Raw genomic sequence first — 22,526 nt, 5'->3', positions numbered from 1 at the left:
GACTTAAAAAGATAAAGACTGCCCCCAAATGGAATAAAACATCATGTATTTTCTGAATAATATCATACATTTTCCATAAATGACCAACAAGCGTTTTAATGATTAGATTTAATATCCTAAATGATACAGCATTCATAAAGATTTATGAATATTTCCAAAAATCACTATGAATGCAAAAATAATTAATGATATGAAGAATGTGGGCCTATTATAGGCCTACATATTTTTTATATAGGTCGTCTTGAAGGGGGCTTTAATTGAACTCGATGGTGATTGAAATTTCAGTGAAAGATAGTCTAGCATAAAGACCTATCAACATATGGATTAAAGCATTGTCCATTCAAACTGTATTGAAACATTTGAATGCTCACAACAATCAACTATGATTTATCTTCAGGTCAGTGTGAGAATCAGTGAAGTTGGCTGGAAAATGTCTTCCAATCCCTTAATCATAATCATAGGTTAATCATAACCTATGAAAAGCTGTTGACAATTTTAATATATGCTGTTTATTGACCGAACCTGTTGGCTATGGGGCATAAACAGAAAGATAGGGACATACACAAGTTCATATGAGTTCATGTTAATGTTTAGTGAATGGTGTAAACAAGCCTCGGTTGATTTCATTGGCTGAGCAGATGAAGATAATTGTGAGAAAAACGATTGAAATGAATCAACAAATTATCATGAATTTTTGGTGAGTGTAGGTGTTGTGGATATCGGAGTCTGGGAAATAACTATCACAAAGTTAGTTATAACAAATTATAATATGACATTGAAATTGATGAAAAACAATAATGGAGACACAATTATAAAAAAACATCTACAATTGTTTAATTGGCAATCTAAAACCAACCTGCTATTTACATTTACAAGCTAAATATGCAACACAAATATAAATGTTTTGCATTCATATACATTATTTATATAGCTTCCTCTTTCCTTCCAAAATACATATTTCTCTAGTAGTTTCACAGTCCTTACAAATAAAACAAGATATGAATATTAAAGAGATTGTTTGAGGAATATGAAAGACACTAGCGTGGTTTCCAGTGTTAAATATGTAGTTCAAGAGAAGGCATTGCAAACCAGTTGTTATGTTGTAGGAGGCGAGGTCCTTAACCAGATGGTAAAGAATGCTGTATTTTTCTTTAAATATGTGTGAAACCTTTATCTAGTGGTGGGATGAGAGGATGAGGGGCCATACATAAACATTGATTTCATTACATGTAGTAATATAAATCAATAATTAGCCTAAATCAACAAATGGACAAAAGAAAAAAAACGTTTATAATACATAATATAAGTTTGCGTCACAAATCACGACCACATCGAAAAGGACCCATTACATTTTAGAAATAGGAATTTTAGGACGCGTTTGACGCAAGACTCAAAGGTTATTAGTCCCAGAAAGTGGATCATTTAATAATTGAAAAATAACAACAACAGGTTGTCTGAAGGATAGTTGCAATCTAAAATCCAATTGAATGTGTAACAAATATTTTGTATTTTGTAACAGCCAAGAAGTCTTTCTCATCTGAAAGTCAAAGCCCAATAACTTCAGATTACATTATACCAACACTAGGCTAAATCAAGTGAGCTACATTTACCTCAATAGGATAAGTGTGTAACCACAAACAATACAAATGATGAATATAAAAATACCACAAAACAACACAGTGAACATACAACAATGCAACGTGGCACTTTTACCTAATTTATGATTAGAATGATGCATTTTCCAAGAAAAGTATTATATCCAAAATAAAATGTATCAATTTGATAAGGCATGTCTTTTTCCTGTGATATAATAGAAAACAAAAGAAAACAAACTACAAGTCACGTCGTTATCCTTACATTAACGGATTGTTACAAATTGTTATTAAAATCAGCAGCAGTAGTTCATCAGTAGATTATACTGTTCTCAAACCCATTTGTTAAATTAGAAAAACTAAACAAACATTGGTATAGCAGTTAAATAAATATACACGTTTATTTATTTGCAATATGGGTGCCATGGTACCACCCTCTGCACTGAAAGGCACCAGATGGTAAGCCTAGAAGGCTTCTGAACACGTCATACCACAACCAGAAACTGGAAAACCTGTGAGTTACGCACAAATACAGTTGTTTATCTAGGACGGGCTTTGCTTTCCAAACCCCGGGCCATGTATAATGGCCAGTAATGGGCAGCGGCACATTTATACTGGAAAGGCTTCATCACAGCCCAAATCTAACAATAGATTTCTGTCTCATTACTTCATACTAACTTTGTATTTACAACCAAAAGACATCCAATGATGCCCTTTGGAATCCTGAATTTCCTGGTGATCCTGGTATACTCAAAACCTGAACAACAACCGAACCAGCTAGCCATCAAGCTCATATGTTGACCATGGACAACATATACTGTAGCTCTCTACAAAGGGTGCATCATATGGACACGACTCAGTTTTATAGTCGTATGTTGTGTGCCTCACACTCAAATCTCAGTCTACAGTCTACAATAAGTAATATAAAAAAAACTCCCCATTTGTGGTGGCTGTCTTTAATCCATGGAAGAGGCCATGGCCCCAAATGTAATGTTTGCTTTAGATAAATAAAGATGACTCAGCAGGTAATGGATAGCCTGTGAGAACTTTTGGAACATTAAATATATGGAGGGACGCACACTGTGTGCACGCTTTGTGCACGCTTTGTGTTTGCAGAGAGGGGGACCGGAGGGTTTGGGGTGTTGATTTGGGAGATATCATGAATGTGCGCATTCAAAGGAAGAATGAAGAGGGTGGATCTGTGACACTCTTGCTGTACTCCATAAACACTGCACTACACTTTAGGGTTACAGTGAGTGTAAACTTTTTTCATTCCCAGTAGATAATGGATCAACTGTAATCAACAGAACTTAATCAATTCACAGACTAATCATACCCTGTATAATCCCAATACTATGGCATAACCTCCCCCTGGTCCAAATAGATAATATTACATTACAGAAACATTAATAAAACAACAATGTTTTATGGCAACAAGTCCTACGAAACATGTGTGACGTAACAGTCAAACTCTTCATCCAGAGATCACGCCCCGGTGTGATTCCAGTCCTTTTAATTACCCCAGCCAGCGACTCTGTGAGTCAGTGTGCCCACACAGAGCAGATGGCCTCGCCTGCACCGCAAACAGAGGTGTTGTTGGGGTTCCCAAACGGTATTGAGCAGGAGGAGGAGGAGGAGGAAGAGGAGGAGGAGCCTCTAATGTCCACCTGTCGAGTGTCCGGTTCCCGTTGTCCAGTCATGGATGATGAAGCTCATGCTCATGATCATGAAGGAGACTCCCAGACCGGCGAAGCAGGCCGCCTGGAGAAGGACACACATAACATTTCATCCTTAGCACGTGAAGGAACAGAAATATCCAATCAGATCATTCAAAGTCACTGCAACTTAATGATTTCATTTAAGGCTGCTGCTGTTGTTGTTTTTTTCCACGCAGAAGAGATTGAATTCCAAGCGACATCCCTGGATTCTCCTAAAGCTAGTTTACAATTGAGGCCTTTTATGCAAAGCGACTTGCAGTGAGTTCAGATACACGTCATTGACGGGACAGGTAGGCTAACACACGCTGCTTGAGATGCCTACAGGGAGCTTGGAGACACCCGTCCGGTCCACTAATCTTTTGGCCTGCTAGTGGCACTCCCTAGCGGCTCCGTCCCACTCCCCAGCCCACGCTACACTATATTATTTATAGAGCTTGGTGTATTTCCTCCATCACCCATTCACTTTGTTATGGTGGCCTAGTGTGGGGACACACATACCCTTCAATTCAAACCACAGATCAGATCTTCCTGGAGCCTGCATGTTATATTTCGTCAACACAGAAGGGGAGCTGCACACCTGTATCTTAGGACGGGAGTTCATGGGCTCCTGATCCGTAGGGACGATACGGATGTAGAAAATAGCCGGGAAGATGAAGATGAGGCAGGGGGCTGACGTGGCGCCTGGAGACAGAGGGAGAGGAAGAGTGAGCGAGAGGATGAACGGCAATTGGTTTGGATCACAAATCAACACACGTTCAATAATACAAATGTGAATAACGAACAATAACAATAATGAGCAACACAGCCCTAGGCCGTTTCTCAATTCGCGCTCTCGTCTGTACTTGTGTACTTGCGTTCTCGTGAAACGTCATCAGTCTTAGCCCAAGTACTGCTCCAATTCCAAGTACACAAGTACACGAGTACAGTCGTAAAACCCGGAAGTGTTCTCGATGCGTTCTTGATGAGGCCGTTCTACCGAGGATGCATCGGAGGTGACTTGTGTGGACTCGGGACCGTTAAATATCCCAGGATGCATTTCGCATTCCCATGTTTTAAAATATTAGTATGTAAGCTATAATAATAGGCTATATATCGGAACATTTTACATATATAACAAAAATGTAGGCCTATTCATTCAAAATATTGACATGCTATTTTAAAATTAAAGAGGCTGGGGTTTTGTTTTATATAATTTGTTTATATAGTATACGTCGCTGATATAGGAAACCCATCGGAACAGCAACGAAAATCCCGGTCGGATCCATCCGATCGTGTGTGTGTGTGTGTGTGTGTTTCTATTCTAATCTGTGTAATTTCTCGCTCATTCATAATTATTATATCAATAGTCTACTCTCCAACTACATAGGCAGTTAGGCACGCACATCTGTACCCTACATATAAAAAGTCGTGTGTATAGCTTATGCACACGGCAAGCATATCTTTTCATTTATATTCATTCAAAATATTAACATACTATTTTAAAATGAAAGAGGCTGGGGCTTAGTTTTATATAATTTGTTTATATTGTTCAGTAGTATATGGCTACATGAGGCCGTAAAGCAGTTAACAGAGCTGAGGTGGTGACGTCATCGAGTCCGCTGCTGTTCCAATTGCAGGTGCATACTCGCGTCCTCGGAAGTCTGTACTTGGTAGTCCGGACTTGCCAAGTACGTACTTCCAAGTCCGCGAGTCCGTAGTTCGCGTACTTGGTATAGAGAAACGGCACTAGTGTTTATGTTTTTTTACTCATGCATATATCAAAACAAATTCAGTCAATATTGCCCCCCTGTGTTTGTGTATGTGTGTGCCCATATCATTAGAGAGAGTGTGTGCGTCCAAGTAAATTATGTTTCTCTGTAACTATGGTTGAATGTCCCTGAACCTGAAAATTCACCTCAAACTGGGGAAACAACAGCCTTGATGTTGAGGACAGAGTCTAACGCAGCTGTTTGCTCAAGTTCCATGTTTGTTGGGTCGAACTGCTACCAGGCACTTCTTCTTACACTTGATTTATACAAGAAGTATAGAAGCGGCGGCAGTGGACTCTATCGTCATGGTAGCGTCTGACTATTTCATTTACAAGAATTGGCCTCAAAGTGCTTCAAGGTTTTCTATATTATTTGCTGGCTAATTATTTGCTCACCCCTCTGGTTTTGTTTAACAGTTGTTTAATCTTCTTATTTAAATGAGTCAAGTCAATAGTGCTGATTAGACGGTTGACCGCATGACTTACAGCACACACAGTGTGCTGTATATACGGAGCATATACGCCATGGGGATGGTGTACGCCATTAGAGAGATAACCAAAACAGACCCCAAACTAAAGTAATGACAGCTACCCCCCCCCCCCCCCCCCACCCCTTATTTATTAACTTTTTATTTTCTGATCCCTGTTATTCGATAGGATGCATTACTTGCACTTTACTTTCACTATTGCTGCTATTTTGTTATGTTTACTGTGCCTTACATGTCTTGTCTGTCATGTGAAAGCCATCTCACTTAACTGTACACCAAATCTACCTCTGGGTATAAATAAAGTTATCTAATCTAATCTAATCGAATACATCTTATACAGCGATAGTTTCCTGTGAGCCTAGTTATCGGTTTGAACGGAATAACCCTTGGGTTTCGGTGGCTTTGGTGGCGTACTGACCGATGATGCCGAAGATGTCCAGGATGTTTGGGGCGAAGATGACGAGCAGGTTGATGACGGTGAGGAGCACCACTGCGATGGCGATGTGCCGCAGCCAGTTGAAGGACTTGGTGGGGAACAGCATCTGCTGGATGGCTCTCCGCACCTGGGGACAAGACGATTGCATGAGATCAGGGGAAAGATCTGCGACCGGGGTTAGTTCTGTGATCTAGCATGAGGAGAGCTAGTGTCCTGCTTACACAACTCTACGACCAAATGGGAGTTTTGCTTCGCATTTCGCAGCACCAAAAAGGAAATCAAGTCATAATATTTAAAAGGAGCAAAGCACAGGGACTGAAAATGGAACGTTGTTTCTGCTCGCTTAGGACTGGAGCCTATTCGGCATGCCTAAATTCGAAATACTTTTATTTTGATCTGACACGGCCGTGAGGTTTCAACAGTCAGAAAACTAAAAAGACCATTCTAAAAGACGAAATCAATATATTATATTACATGTCTTCATCCCCCTGCACTTTTGAACGCAACTGTCTACGATACATTGGGGGGGGGGGGGGGGGGGGGGGTCTTATAATGTGTGCCCTGTTCTTCAGTCGCGGGTGAATCCTTCCCTCCATCCAGAGACAGGGGAGCGTGACTCACTGGGAAGAGGACAATGGGGACGGTGAGAGTGACGGCCGTGAGCACCGCCACTCTGACGCACAAGATGAGGGTGTCGTAGGGGTCGATCCGGCTGTAGGTGTGCAGGAGCTCCGGCTCTACGTTCCCTGTTGGAACGGGAAGAGAAGGACAACGCTGATGAGCCCCGTGGAGCAATACCACAGAACGGCCACTAGAGGGAGAACGGACTCCCTTCCTTGCTTCCACATATAGAAGAGGAGGGGGAAGAAGAGAGGGAGGTGGGAGGAGGAGGAGGGGGGGAAGAGAGGGCAGGGAGAGGGGGAGGGGGGGAAGAGGTGAAGGGGAGAGGAGGAGGGGGGGAAGAGGAGAATGAGGCGGCGGAGGAGGGGTAGGAGGAGGTAGATGAAGAGGTGGAAGGAGGAGGAGGATAAGGAGAAAGCTGTTCCCACCGTAGAAGGTCAGGTAGCCGAACAGGGCAGCCAGGAAGTACATGGTGTACATGACCAGAATGGAGATGTTGGACACCTGTTGCATCCTTTTCTTGGTGGGGCTGTGAACAAGAGAACAGGTCAGTGTTAGCGGTGCTGCTGTGCTGCTGCAGCGGTGTTCACCGGGGAGGGGAGGCCCCACTCACTTGCGGAGCTCGGTGTAGATAGGCAGGACCTCAGGGTGACACACGAAGGCGAAGGCCAGGATGGGGATGGTGTACGCCGTCTGTGATTAACCAACCAAACGGACATGGAGGAGGAGGAGGGGGAGGGGGAGGAAGAAGAGGGGGGGGAGGAAGAGGAGGAAGGGGAGGAGGAGGAGGAGAGTAAGAAGGAGGAGACGGAGAAGGAGGAAGAGGAGGAGAAGAAATTACTGTTTCTACTGCAATGCAACCTTGTATCCAGCAGCTATAATAAGATACAATGATTGGGATATTATATATCTAAATCACTATATCCACATACATACATCCAAAACATATAGAAATATGATATAATACAGTTCATAGCTGAGACCAATTATTTATGTTTGTGCTGCCCTCAAAGCCATCACACTTTCCGTTTCCTCGTGGGTGAGCATTCGTCTCAGTCTTCATACCTTGGAGCCACTTCAAAGGAGGCTTTTATTTATACATTTTATCTGACAATCCCAATCCGACAATCCCTTTCCAGTCCCCAATCCCTTTCCAAGACCGGCCAAGTCGCATACCAAAAGATTAAGTGTGTGTGTGCGTGTGTAAGCTGTATTCATTGGTTGGAATCCCCCCGCAGCACACGCTGTAAACTGGATGCTCTTTACAAGCCAAGTCAGCCCCCATTCGCAGCTGGGGAGCCAACTTGGCTCCGGGAGGAACTACAACACGGGGGCTTCTGGGACGGGGGATCGGGTGGGCGTACCTGTGAGTTGATGGTCATCATGCGGGGGCCACAGTCCACCTCGGCGTCGCTGTGGAAGTCGTGGCTGACGCTGTGGGAGACGTTGAGGTGCTCTGAGGTCGCGTTGGCCACAAACTCCTCGAACGGGCAGGGGATCTGGAACTTCTTGTAGATCACCTGCAGGCCAAAGGAAAAAAGGGAGGGAGGGGGGCCTGGTTAGAAGCTGGTTAAGGAAAGAGTGCGAGACAGAAACACAGGAGACGTAGCCAAAACAAAATGGAAGCCCTTGGTCTTCTTGGCAGTGCCAGAGTGACTCATTCAGTACAGTGTGGGAGGGGGAGAGGAAAAGCAGTGTGTGATAGCGTGAAAAGCCAAATTCACACCAGAATGTTCTGACTGGTCTCCATCGCTTCCGTTGCGATGACTACAAGAAAGTATGACTTTTTCCTTCCGCATATCTTACCACGTCGAGACAGGGGGACTGGACACCAACGCTAAGTGACGAAGACACACGTTTCAAAGACAATGTGACTGTAATGATGACTATCTGTGAAGCAAGCGTCTTACCGCAGTGAGAAAGAAGACCATGCAGCTCAATGAGAATCCGCTGGTGTAGCCCAGATAGCCTGGTGAAGAAACACAGCAGTCCTTATCATGTCGGGCCTGTAGTACAATCACCTGGTGGAGGATTACAGTGTTTCCAAATCTGTGGGTCCTTACCCCACTTGTGTGTGGGGTGTGTATGTATGCTTGTGTTTGTGTGTGTGTGTGTGTGTGTGTGTGTGTGTGTGTGTGTGTGTGTGTGTCTTCAGTGTTAGTGTGTGTAAGCACAACTTTGTTGGTGGTTAACAGAAACAATGCTGGTGTGTAATGGGAAAGTTAAACTTTCACATTACGTTTCTCTAACTTTGTTGGTATGTGCCTGTTTCGTGACCCCCTTGGCAAGGTGAAAGGAGAAAGGGCTCAGACTGAGAGGGCACGTTTATGACGCCCCTTTATGACACCCTGAGGAGCTCCATCAATCGTTGACTACCATGATCTGGTTAACCAATACTGTCGGTTTATTGGGGAGCAAGGCTGTTCTCAGCATCCTGAGACCTGTCTGCCAATGTATAAGAAGTCTTTGCTTTTGCCATTGCATTCTCCCTGCGGAGCTCTTAGAGAGACGCAGGGTGTCGTGGAAATATTAATCACAACTATAATACACAATTATAAACCTTAACCTTGTTTATATAATTACTAGTCAATCTAAAAGGAACTGTTTACATTCTCCTTGGACCTTAAAATACCACCCTTCCTCTCTCTAACTGAGAGAGGTTAAAGTAGTTCAGATTTGCATTCCCACTGGAGCCACAGAGTCTGATACTGAGGCCAGGCCAATCGACTGACTTCTTTGTTGTGTAGATTTGTTTAACTGTATTGCATCCCTGTCTTACAGGCTTGCAGACATGTCTACTTCCCCCATAGTGTATTGCAAATTAACTTGGCCTCTCCCGCCAATCCTAAATGCTCCAGAATGGTCACTCCCACTTACCTTTGTTAACTGTATATTCCCTACCCACAATGCAAACGTTTCCCTATAAGAATCTTGTTCACCCATTGTCTCACTGAATGTATCCTTGGTAACTTTGCTGCCTGTACTTTCCCATGATCATGCGCTAATATTAAATCAAATATTTCGCTGGCCGACGTGTCCTAAAAAGAAGTTTCTCTTCATCACAGGGCGAACTCCCATCTGATGCCTTTGATTATTGTATGTTTGGCCTCGGATTATTGTATGTTTATTGTATGTTTCTTGCATGTTTGTTATTATATGTTTATTACGAAAATAAATAAGCCTAAATGTCGTAAGTTTGGATGACTCTTTATTCTTAAACAGTTTAGACAGAAACGATTGGCGTGGTCCACAGGTGACCAGAACCAGTGCAGCTACAGAGAACCAGTGCTTCTAAACAGAATAAGTGGTGCTGAACAGAACCAGTGGTGCTAAACAGGACCAGTGCAATAAACATTAATAGTGTTGCTAAACAGGACCAGTGGCACTTAACAGAACCAGCGGTGCTTTACAGAACCAGTGGCCGGATGCTACTCACCAAGCTGTTTCATCAGCGCCAGGGGCAGGATGATGCTGACGGAGACGATCATAACCAGGTAGTTTCCGTTGATATACCACAAGCTGGAGGTTGAAGCATATTGTTAGTTCACCTTTAGCCAGCTCCACCTCCCTCATTGATTCGTCCTAGAACTTCAAATAAAGGTTGAATGAATGAATAACACACCTCCCCTTTGAATAACAGTTCTATTTCATGCAGGCATCAACATTCAGAGTCTGCCGACGGTCTGCCCATGCAGGATGCACACACACACACACAGGTTTCTGTCTTGCTTTCAGTGGTTGCGTCGTTTGCCACCCCTCAGTCCCAAAGTAGTAAAAAATAGACATTTGTTTACCTCGTCCATAGAGGTAAATATAGGCAAAGGAGACACACTCTGCTTCTGAACTGTCAGACATACCAGAGACACGAACCAACAATAAGACAGGCATGCACAAAGCCTGCCTGGTTTAAAAGTAGCTGTCTAGTATTGTGTAGGTGCTGTGTCTCTGGGGCGGGGAAGCCCCCTCAGGTCTCTGTGAAGGCCTGTAGGTCAGTGGGCCAAATCCAGATCACCATCGTTCACCAGAGACGCATCGGCGTGATCGCCACTGCTCTGGCTGTCCAGCCCAACTCCAACTAAACAAGCCCCCTTCCAACACCACAGATAGACAGGTGGACCTGCCTCCCTGAACACCACCCATCCGATGGGCCCAATGATGTGAAGTCCTTGTTGCTATGGCAAAAAAAACTCAAAACAAACCAGTCGTTCATTGCATAAGGCTGTGTGGTGACGTTGACGAGGTCGTGTTCAGACGGTTCATGGGAGCGTTGGTGACATCAACCTGTCCTTGTTGTTAATTCACACATAACAAGCCCTCCGTGTTACCGACGGCGGCCTAGTTGTGAAGGGCGAGGCACTCGGGGACCGCTACAAATGGTCCTCGCCGTCGGTTACGGGAGAGGCATGCGTGGTCTGCGCTTGACCTCTGCATTTGGCACCAGCATAACACCATCTGTTGCTGCTATTTAAGTGTCTGTGTGTGTGTGTGTGTGTGTGTGTGTGTGTGTGTGTGTGTGTGTGTGCGTGTGTGTGTGGATGTGTTTGTGACCAAGGGATACCACTAGAAGAGAGCGAACGATAAGCAGCAGAGGCCGTAGGAGAAGGTAAGAGAGGGAGAGGATATTTAACATTCCTCAAACAACATTTCACAACACAATAAAACATCACCAGTGTACCCTGAGACAGTGCAAGACAGCGAGCACGCCGGCGGTTCTTGGCGTTGTGTTGCACCTCATCCACCTGGCGTTGTATCACAACACTGACTGCAACACCCCTGGTAGAAAACAGTAGCCTAGTCGTTTTGATGGTCAGATCCGTGGGAATTAGATAAAAATGGAGGCGCGACGGTGTGTGTTATGAGTTGGGTTGGTACCTTTCCCGCCCCTCGCCGGGTCTTCAGCACAAGGTTTGTTTTTAGCAGCAGGCTAGGCGGGTCCTGACAGGCTATATGCAGCCCGGCTGTCACAGGGCCGTTGGCTGACGCATGGGGCATGTTGCAACACAGTGTAGCTCCAGTGTTTAAACAGAGTGGGATTGGTGGGTGTGTATTCCTGAACATCAAGGCCAAACGTGGCCTCCTACGTACTCAAGCCAAGCCAAATCAATCAGACACACCTCCAATGGCGTCACACCTGCGACCTACAACTCTTTTCACCTTGACCTCGGCCCCCCTGTACCAAGTGAGCTACGGAGCTCCTGGGGGCCGGTGTGAGGAGATAAAGATTTTAGATTTTGTGACCATAGAGACTAATCAGGATACTCACTCAGAGCTTGGATCTATCTTCAGGAATGCCTGGATGACCAGTGGAAGTTCAGACTTCACAATGTACAGGTAGCTGGACATTGCTGTAACAGGGAGACAGGGAACACATTGGGAAATGGGCTTAGACAAACACACGATGACGATGTGAATGTACTATACACATGGAAATAGAGGTTACGTTAAAGTGATACTATTTCCCTTAGGTTGCAAGGTCACGTTAAATAGAACAAACAGCCAAACAAGTGTAGTCTACAAACATTTCTAGCAAAGGTAAAAAGGTTACCAGAAGTCACAATCTCAATCTCTCGCTGTTGCCTGCTAAACTGCTGGGAGAAAGCTGTTTGCCAGCTGCTTTCCAGGACATTTCAACAAAGACTCCCTTCAGTATCATGCTCAGATAACACAGACATTACAAATCAAATGTTCCGGGAAGGCCACATAAGTAAATAGGTTCTTGGGAAAGGAGGAAAATTCTTCATCGTGAATAGGGGATTGTATTCTATTTTATAGGGTTATGAATCCACATACGCTTAGATTAAATTAATGCTTGTACAAATGCAGACAAATGCAAGTGGATGGTTTTTCACCATGCAGTCTCTCCCCTTACCACCGATATTCTGCAAGGTGATTGCGATTCCAGCTGCCATTTTTCCAGGAGTTCCAAAAGCCCTGTATCCCAGTTGTTCATAGGCCCGGATTCCTGGAAATTAATAACGTCACATATCACACACATTACTTGTGACTTCCTAAATGTGCCGCTACAGTATTTCACCTTAAACAAATACTGTACAAAATAAGTAGTTATTTTTTTTGTAAATGATGCACCCACAATTCCATTAAATCGTAAAACTTACAACTAGAGAGAAACTAAATAAAAACCTAAATTTGTTTTAGAATTTTTACAAATCTTGTCAAATGTATTCCATGAAGACCAAATACGGCTTATTATTTAAGTCTCTCAGGACACTTAGAACACTGTTGTCATAGAGCCCAGAAATTCCAAATAACTGGACAACACAAATAAATATGAGAGAAAGTAAGATGTGAACTTACCGACAATCCCAGAGGATTTGAGCAGCAGATGAATGGAGTAGGACGAGAGGACTGCGACTGCCGTCAGCAGAAACCTGGTATAAAGTACAGGAGAAGTGTTTTCATTATAGATCAAGTATCATTGCAGTGTTTCACATCAAATGTATATGGACCAAACTCTTTGAGGAGTGCTTCTTTAAAACAAGCTAGGAATGCCATCTGGAGAACTGTGGTTTGTTTATGCAAATTGTGGATTGATGTGAAAAACTTTGAGGTGGTTAAGACCTTTTGCAGAACTTTCGCCTTTTTTATACACAATTAGTACTGCAAGAAGCTCACGGCCAGTTTGAAACAGTGGATAGATAAAGTCAGCCTCGCTAGCAAACACAAACTAACACAAAAAAATCATGATTCATTTTGACGGAATAAGGGGATTCTTTTTTAGATATTTTTTATTTTGTAAAATTTTTCTTACATAATAATAATATATATAGAGATGAAACACTCTCAGATTTGATAGAACGACTTTTATATTTTGAAATATACATAAATATAACACTCATTTGCATTTGGACGCATTTGGATTATAAATGTTATTCAACATTTTAGTGTTAAAATAACCATTTCCTTCAGACCCCACAGTGCGACCCTTCCAAGCCAAACCAGCATCGGGGACACAAGTGTTTCATTCACTGGACTGATATTCGGTTGACAGTGTTTCATTCATCTCAGATGTTACAATATCATCGTGCGGTGGAGGCTGCTCCATTACCTCACAAGGACATTTTTATTCCCAGGTGACACTTTCCTGAGATGTATTAAACAAATGTGTCTCAATGGAGAGATTTTTCACACTGCTGCAACCGTGTGTAAAACTGCCAACCTACACCTGGACTCAAATGGCTAAATATATTCCCACCATTGCACATAATGGCTCCAATGATACGTTCCCTCTGCTTTTCTGCCCCTGCCTTTCCTAGCCTGGAAGACCTGGACGGTATTTGAACGTGCACTGGACTTTTCCCTCCTATATTAAGAGAAGAGTCCTGTGGAAGAAGTCTTTGAAAGGCCTGGCCTGGTTCTGAATGGTTTGTGTCATTACACCAGGGCCAGAGGGTCTGGTGTCAGGCCTAGTGCTACCATATGCTCTGTGCTGCTGTAAGTTTCCAGCCTGGGGGTTGGGGAGCAAAGAGGGGGGGTTATTCTGGGCTATGGCCTTTCTGGGACCTGTACATGATAAGGAAAGTGGAGACAGACGGGCTGAGAACAAGATATGAACCTGACTATGTCCCAACACGGTTCTCATGACCACCTGACCAGAAAAGGTACGCCCAAATCGGGTCCGTTATGAGCACCGTAGCAATGCACCTATCGCCCATACGGATGGACCATATGGATAGCGTAGGGACAGGGGGTGTTTCTTAGCGTGCATGTCAGACTTACAAGAAGAGGAGCACGCCGGTGTTGGCCATTGCATAGGCCAGGCCCAGGATTCCACTTCCCATGATGGCGTTGCCAAGGTTGAACACAGACATGCCAAATGAGGTCTTTCCCTCAAACTGCAGAGAGAAAATACCACACATAGTATCTTAAATATGGGTGTACTAGGGCTGCACGATTATTGCCAAAATGATTATCACGATTATTTTGATCAATATTGATATCACGATTATTTACGCGCGATTACGGCCTGGCGGAGTTGTTGAGGGGGGGGGGGGGGGGGGGTATTATCTGCCCGCTTCGCCCGTGCCCAAATCCGCCACTGCATACGGTGTTGCGCTGTACATGCTCGCTTTTATTGAGAATGAGGAGTCACGTGATTTTTGGGGAGGGGAGGGGTTTGAGCCCGTCCGCCATGATGGCATCCACGGCTATCGGTTGCCAGGGGCGACGTTGTCAGAGCGGCATAGAGACAGATGAGGAGATACGCGACATAGAGACGCAGGAGACATTACGAGATAGAAATGAAGAGTGAAGGAGCAATTTCCACCAGAACCGTCACGGAAGCGGCACGGCAATAAAAACGTTCGCCGAAGACGTTAGAAACCATTATAGTCAATGTAGGCTATTCCATACGGCAGCGGCACGGAACCGTCCCCAAACCGGCACTACTTTTTTTGAAAGTTGCCGGTTCGCAGCCGTGTCTCAGAACACTTTTGTACAGCCATTCAGTAGATTGTGGTGTACATCCGACTCAAAAATCGCATACGATTAAAAAATCTTGTAGCGTGGGGCAGCCTTCAGTGCGTTGTCCATTTAGGTCACCTGACAAACTGTAACCCAACAACCTCCTCCTCTGCTAGCAGCTACCGTGTCAACAATAACGCAAAGCTCAGCTCCACTCGGAGGGGCGTACCTTCAACATGGCGGGAGGGGGGGGGGTCTCTGTGCCGTGACGACAACTCCTCATTCTGGGGCGTGGGCGGGGCTCGTTTCTTTTTTTTGCGGATATTATTTTAAAAATGTGGGTGGGGAGCGCGCATTTGAAATATCGCGCAATATCGCGAGAACACTACGTGTCATCATGGGAAGCCAATATCGTCATCGTGATAAAAATTCGATATATTGTGCAGCCCTAGGGTGTACGTTGTGTTGATTTTGTCAAATGACGAAAGACATCTGCATCCATACTTACGTCTGTGAATCTTTCGTGGGGTTTCCCTTCTCCATTGGGCAAAAACGTTTCACTCTCCAAATGTCCACCTTCGCTATCAAACCTGGCGATGAAAGAATTCAACTGGTTTGTTCTTTGCGTTACTTTTGACCGGCTCTTGATATAAAGGAAATTCTGGATTTTAGTAGGGTTAACAATACATGCACAGATTTTTAGTTTCTTAAAGACTTTATGTGAACATAGACATACCTGATAGTTTGAGTGCCATTTCTGCTTTGCAATATTTGATCCAGCAGTTAGCAAGCACAAAAAGAAGGCAAACATGCATTTAGAAACACACCAAAACATCAAACCATTCATGGGTTATCATCACCGCAGTCGTTAGGGACATACAAACATTTATAACAAGACAAACAATACACTATCTTAATGGCCGGAAGACCATAGTATCGCATTACTAGCTGTTTCTGGTCTACCACACCTCAACTGTCTGTATTAACCTCAGTTGAAGTGAAGTCATTGGCTGTTACTGTATATAATATACCACATATGTGTAAATGTGGCTATAGTATTATCATTTATAGCAGTAGTTAGAAAGCAGACAGAATAATGCCAAACGGTGAGAATGACAAATGGGCACCGTTTAGCATAGAGACAACACAACACTCACTGATCTTCCTCGGATATGATCTTCACAGGCACACACATGGCTTCTTCATGATCGTGACCTTTGCCATTGGATAAGATGTTCATCTCTGATTCAGCACCTTCCATGGTCGCAGTGGATGCCCGGTCTCTCTGTATTCAATGGGCCTGATCCTGTTCAGTCTCGTATCTAGAGCAGAGTGAGGACAGCTTCATATATATATATATATATATATATATACATATATACGTTGTGTGTTTATATCATCTGACATTCATCTAATGTCAGATATAACACGATTCATATTAAATGAAGAAACACGACGTGAACTTCCTTTTTGGATAGAGGTAAAAGATATCGTTTACTTTGTTATCGTCACAAGGGGCTTCTCCAGTCCTTGTTTCCATCTCTCACGATGACAACACCGTTGATGGAGCCCACACACGGTAGGATACATTAACAGACTCGCTACCCATTATAAATAATCCAAAAATGACAGAGAAACATTGGTAGGGGAAACAGTAATCATGTATGTGTACAGTACACCCCGCTTGAACCGTCCACGGAGGCAGTGGCATTTTAGTGGGCTCATTGTCAAAAGGAAAATTGGGCAGAAGAACACTCCTGGTTTCGGTTCCCTCACGGACAGAGTTGCGTATTCAGGACCACTTCTGTGACCTCAGAGCTTCACCAAGTGCCCGGGACAATTAGAATGATTGTCCGCTCCTCGTTTCCCGGGGTTAACACCACGGTACTGCAGCTCAATTGTCTGCAGAGCGTCCTCTCTGCCGGCCACATATGCTTTCCGCCATTCATGGCACTGAGGAGGGGAATTATTCAGCATTGCGGCTAACAAAACTAACATTAGATGTTCATCACCATCTCCACAAAAGAGAAAACACATAGCAGAGTCCGCTGGTGTATAGATTAGCTCCACGCTGGGGGCAAGAAGGCGACATTCTGTCATTTTGTGTTGTGTTTTATGTGTCACATCCTTGATTAAAAAAACGAATAAACCTTCAGCAGATGATGGCTCCAGTCCTACACAACCTGAGCTATCTACTCACAAACAAACAAAGTCTTTCTCTTGCATGAACTTTCCAACACCATGATCCCATGTAGCTGATTAGATGCCCATGTGGTGGTGGCATGGCAGTGCACACTCATTCATAGCTACATGCATGGCCAGGAATGATGAATATGTGCGTGCAATAACACACACTCACACCCACACAAAAAATCATACCAGACATTTTCCACGTTGGCAATTGAAATAACTTTTCAAGAACATATTGAGTATCAATGTTTCTTAATGAACAATGGCCGTTTAACAGTTTACGGATGATCGTGTGTATGGCCTCGTGAGTTCTATATAGTGAAACCCAGCAGTGTTGTCAGCTGAGAAACCCTGCTGTATTTCCAAGGACTGTGATATTACAATTTCAGCTAAGCTGCAGTTCTAACTCTGGACTGCACCATCCAACTAAGTATTGTAATCTAAGCTCGACCTTCAGAACCCCGATAGTAGAAGACCATACGGACCCAACGGCTTCTCATTGACCTCGACAAGTACCAGACTTCCAGCACCTTTGATGTCCGATCAATAACTCCCACTCACTGTGGTTGCTAAATAATTATTTGAACAAGCACAGTGAAGTCAGTGACGTGTTGCCACTAGCAAATACATGTCACAGAGTAAATATGGGAATAAGTGCTGAATATTGTAGTAGAACAAAAATGCCATGCAAATGTTCAGATAATCTCTCATTATTTTTCTCGTTTTTTTTATGTTTGTATGTATACTCTGTGTTATATTTGGACCTCGAGTCTGTCAATAAAGATAATAATAATAATTATCTCTCCCAAAGATATATTTTAAATCAGCAAGGAGGATGTTCTCATACAAACGATGCTATGCAACTTTCGTTACGTCAATAGATTCATTTTTTGATTCATTTTTGTTGAGTCAATTCGATTTACAGCTCTTGTTACTGCTTGGCATCTACTTATTTTGAGTAGTCCCTACTCCATTTCTAAGAATTAATTTTATCATTCTATATTCTACAAAACAGAATATATGTTTACATTCAACTTTGAAGGCAAATAAAAAAGAATAAACAAAGTAAATTGTTTATCGTATGCCAATAAATAAATAAAACATATATTAACGTGATACCAAGAGCTAGGCCCAGCACAGCATTGTGATAGTGATACAGGTCATTTTAGCTAAATACTCGAAGTTTCGTTTTCCGATATAAATGTCCAAACCAGCCATTTCCAAACTCTTCTCCATTGTTTTCATCGTTTTTTTAGAAAGCCTAGACAGCCAACAAGGGAAGGTGACTTCTCTGTGCTATGACATAAATAGACTGTTGCACATGTTAAGGTCAGGTTGGAAATCCGACGCCATGTGAAACGCCGGTCACAATGATGATAATAATACACAAGGCTACCAAGTATTTGACGTTCAACCAGGCGGCTTATACCGAGATAATGCTGTTTCTTTTCCATCTGACGACAGACTCCAGCTGGCTGCTTCCTTAATGGAAATGAATCGGCCCCTAGCAGCACATCATGGACCACCGATATTAGAAGTCAGTCGTCATACTTTAACTCTAGGGTCAACGACAGCAGCAGCAACAGGCCTGCTTATTTCACCACTGTCCCAACGCCTGAACCCTGTGTTCTTCCCAACCAGAGGACTGTGTGTGTCTGTGTTTAGGTAGAGGCCAAAGTCAAGTCCTTGCGCACTAACTCCGCGTTTCTGACATACACCGAGGATGACTCGTTGGAAAGTTAAGGCTGTCAGAGTCACAACAATGACCGCACACAGGCACGCGCACGCTAGCAGACCAGCGGTGCTACTTAACTTTATTGCCACACGTTTGGCTTAAATCTCATTTATCTGTCGGTGAATGAACCTGGAATTCCTTGCAATCAGACAGGTTTACACTTAAGTTATTGCGCGTTGTAAATGTCCCCTCGCGAGCCTTTGGAAATATATATCGGTTCAACTCTTGTTTTTTCGACGTCCACTCACTGATGTTGTATCTACCGGCGTTTTTACCTCAGTCATGCATTCAAACAATAGTCTTTAAGTTATTGGTAGATTGCGGTGTGTTCAACTACGCTAGGCCCTCTAACCTAAAACAATGTATCTTTCTCAAACATAGCTTTTAAATGAGTGCGGGTAGCACAGCGGGAAAATAAACCATCAGGCGGTGCCTCACCGCCTGATCTGTGGGGCCATTATGGTCGGCTGGAAGAATCGCCTTGAGATATACGTATGGGGTAAGAGCAATAACTACATTGAGATAGGTCTCAGTCTCTACCAATACCCACGTTTTACAATTCTATATAGGTCACCCAAGGCTCCATTTGGTTCAAAAGAAAGAAACGCCAAGATAAAAAAAAAAACATTGTTCACATTGTTTTGATATCCTTATGAAGATATCTTAAGATCGAGTGTCTTTTTCTCCAGAGGTGTTTATTTTCCCCCACAAACAAACACTTATTGGTTTAACACACTCACTGATCAAATCAATCGAATCAGTATTAGTAACAATAGTCGCTATATATGGCCAACAATTAAAAAAAGAAAACTAAAAAAAACAAAAAAAAAAACATGAGAACTGCTTCCTACAAAAGCACATGGTGGTCATCTGGGCTCAAGCCGCAAGATAGCCTCTATTCTTACTTCATTGATGAGCTGCTGCCCACAAAGGAAATATGGAGATATTACCTAATAGGTGGTCGGATAACAGTAGGCATATCAAGAAATGGTCTTAGGGATCGCTTTGCATGGTTTTTCATACTATTGTTTTACCTTGACTTCATTGTCCGGTTACAAAAAGACTCTTCATACATAATACTGTTCACTGATATGTAGATCTTGGAGTAGGTCCGACTTGTTATAGGCCTATTAGAGATGGGTAAATTCCCCACGTATAAATTGCATTGCAGTCAAATAGATATAGGTAATAAATGTAACCAATCTTACCAAAAAGTATACTGTCACGTAGGTTTCCGATTAATTCCACTGACAGTGGTAGGCCTAATGACTTGATAGTAAACAAAAAATCCGAATGACAGTTCCGACAGTTTAAAATCCTTTTTTGTGACTTTTTCTTAATAATGGTTTATTTTTGCCTTGACGCTCTCGCGAAGGCGCAGAAAATGTGCGGACAGTGAAATGGTAAGCGTTTGTAAAGCGACAGCATCTAAAGTGTGGGGGTCGTTTTGGGTCCGCCTCCTTTTCGTGCCCACGTTACATCCTCGTTGAGCAATTCCCCACTTTGTCTTCTTGGCAATAATCCACCTCCACGCCATAGACAGACAGTGGGTCGGAAAAAAGGGGTTTTTAAAGAGCGCGCTACACTGAATTTACGCACGTACGCAGCAACGAATTTCCATCGGTACAGAAAAATGTCACAGGGTAGGCAAAATTAAAAAATCTTAACGAATATAAACGACTTAAAAACCGCCTACTGTTTGAAGAAGTAGCCTATTTGAGATATACCCGCCCTGATAATTTTTTTTCCATGTTTCATTTTAGTGAATTTGAACAAATATGACAAAAAACAGTTTTCCGTTAAGAATTTAATGAACAATCTTATTTAATTAGATTATTTTTGGAATGGTTATAAGAACCGATTAATGGACTAGGAACATAAACACACTGACACTGCCATTTATGTAAATTTGTGTCCATGTGTGTAAAGGAATATCACCCATAGGACACTGAACACAAATGAACTACCTCAGTGAAAAGACAAATGGTGTTACCAATAACCACATTTGTAGACATGCAGAGCTGTAAAATGTCTGTTAATGCCAATATTGTAAATGAATTGTTAAAAACCATTATAGATAAACAGGGTTTAAGTTACATGAATCAATTTAAGGAATCATTTATGTGTAGGTATGCCTACAAGACCACAGGAATGAGAATTGGAATCTGGCCACGTTTTCCTTAACAATACATTGATAAAGACATTTGGTATGTTACTTTTGAGTGCTGTTTCAGTTGCCCCCATGGATGGCCCTTGGATTGGCTGAGGAGGCTTGCAGTCTGCAGCACAAGTCAGTATTTCCAAGGTGTAATCTAATGTAACCATCTATTTAATGCAGGAAATAAGTACCCAATGTACCCAAAGAAGAGCCCCACCATCAATTAAACCTGTTCTCACAAAAATGTTTCACAAATGGGAGTTAATGTGTGGGGGTTCCTCCAACTGCTTGGTTTTCCTCAAACCACTATTGACATGCAGAGTAGCCTGGAGTGGCCCAAAGGAAAACTGTGTAAATTGTGACGTGCTGCTCCCATTCAGGAGGGTTCACACTGAGATAGGCCCAAGCCGCAACCAACGCAAGCAGCACAATGTGTGGAAATACCCAGTGAAACAATATAAATAAGAACCGTTTAAAATATTGCGTACATTGTTGAATGAATGTATGTGGAATGTGTACCTGTGAAGAAACTCCTCCGGTCTGTGCTTCAAGGGTCTTAAGGAATTAAAAAGTTTGCCCCAATATGTTTAAGTAGGGGATACCCCCTATGAAAACGAATTGGCTGAACAGCAAGGCCATTTTGTCAATGCAACTTTAGCAAAGTCCAGCTCATACGCTTTCTCACATGGACCTTGTACATGCATCCCACCTCTCTGGCCAAAGTGTGTTTGTTTAGAAGAACCAGCTTGGGTCAAAAGGGCCCTTTACTGTAAGCACGAGGAGAAATGTCATCTGAGGACTGTTATTTCTCTGGGTTTTGGATGTCATACAGAAAAGAGAGAAACAGAGAAGGGAACGTCAACACAAGAGCAGTACTCACAGCAGGAGATCTGAGACCTGTACGGAGATGGACTGAATGCAGGTCTGCTGGTCTTGTACAATGTACGCAGTAAAGGTTGCTTCGGAACCCACACCACATGAAGACATCCATAGGGACTGGCCACACCGAACGATTGCATTTTATTATGTAGTGCAACATCTAGCTGGTGTGAGTAACTGAAATATAATTTTAAACTACCAGTCGAAAAAAATATATGTTGTCTTTAATTACATTTTCTGTGGAGCAGGAACAAGCTGTGCTTACTGGTAACTAACCACCACTTCTCCGTTCACAGGGTGCTGGCGTTGCTCTTTCGGATCCTCTCAAGCATAAACACACAAAGACCTTGATCTCCAAATCCCAGAGAGCAATGCTCTCTCTGACAATTCACTATAAAGGGTACATAGCAAAGCAAACACATTTGTCCCCCAAACCTTCCTGTCAAGTTTATCAGCAAAAGGCTTCTCCAAACAGTCACTCTCTCTTTGATGCAAGCACAAAGGCTGGTCTCCATCCGGTTTGAAGAATGCCAGAACAATG

At 43.1% G+C, this 22,526-nt stretch overlaps 1 protein-coding gene across 2 annotated transcripts; it reads right to left on the bottom strand.

The window, feature by feature from the left end:
* Nucleotides 1–819: 819 nt before the first annotated feature.
* LOC311339264 (sodium-coupled neutral amino acid transporter 3-like) lies at nucleotides 820–22,007 on the bottom strand. Of its 2 annotated transcripts, none has more exons than XM_084464641.1 (17): nucleotides 21,987–22,007; nucleotides 16,181–16,345; nucleotides 15,760–15,780; nucleotides 15,532–15,613; nucleotides 14,340–14,455; nucleotides 12,918–12,991; nucleotides 12,472–12,564; nucleotides 11,866–11,947; nucleotides 10,039–10,121; nucleotides 8,513–8,571; nucleotides 7,967–8,122; nucleotides 7,216–7,295; nucleotides 7,031–7,131; nucleotides 6,603–6,727; nucleotides 5,964–6,108; nucleotides 3,888–3,991; nucleotides 820–3,353 (listed from the first exon to the last, which is right to left on the bottom strand). In XM_084464641.1, exons 2-17 carry the CDS (start codon nucleotides 16,282–16,284, stop codon nucleotides 3,249–3,251), a joined length of 1,530 nt encoding a protein of 509 aa, XP_084320767.1. In that variant the 5' UTR covers nucleotides 16,285–16,345; nucleotides 21,987–22,007; the 3' UTR covers nucleotides 820–3,248. The 2 variants fall into 2 exon arrangements, with proteins under 2 accessions (XP_084320767.1, XP_084320766.1); XM_084464640.1 differs by lacking the exon at nucleotides 21,987–22,007 and adding an exon at nucleotides 20,157–20,352.
* Nucleotides 22,008–22,526: the final 519 nt, after the last annotated feature.

Source organism: Micromesistius poutassou, assembly GCF_964030765.1.
Source record: "Micromesistius poutassou genome assembly, chromosome: 2".
NCBI classification, from domain to species: Eukaryota; Metazoa; Chordata; class Actinopteri; order Gadiformes; family Gadidae; genus Micromesistius; species Micromesistius poutassou.
This window is presented reverse-complemented; position numbering and strand designations above follow the sequence as displayed.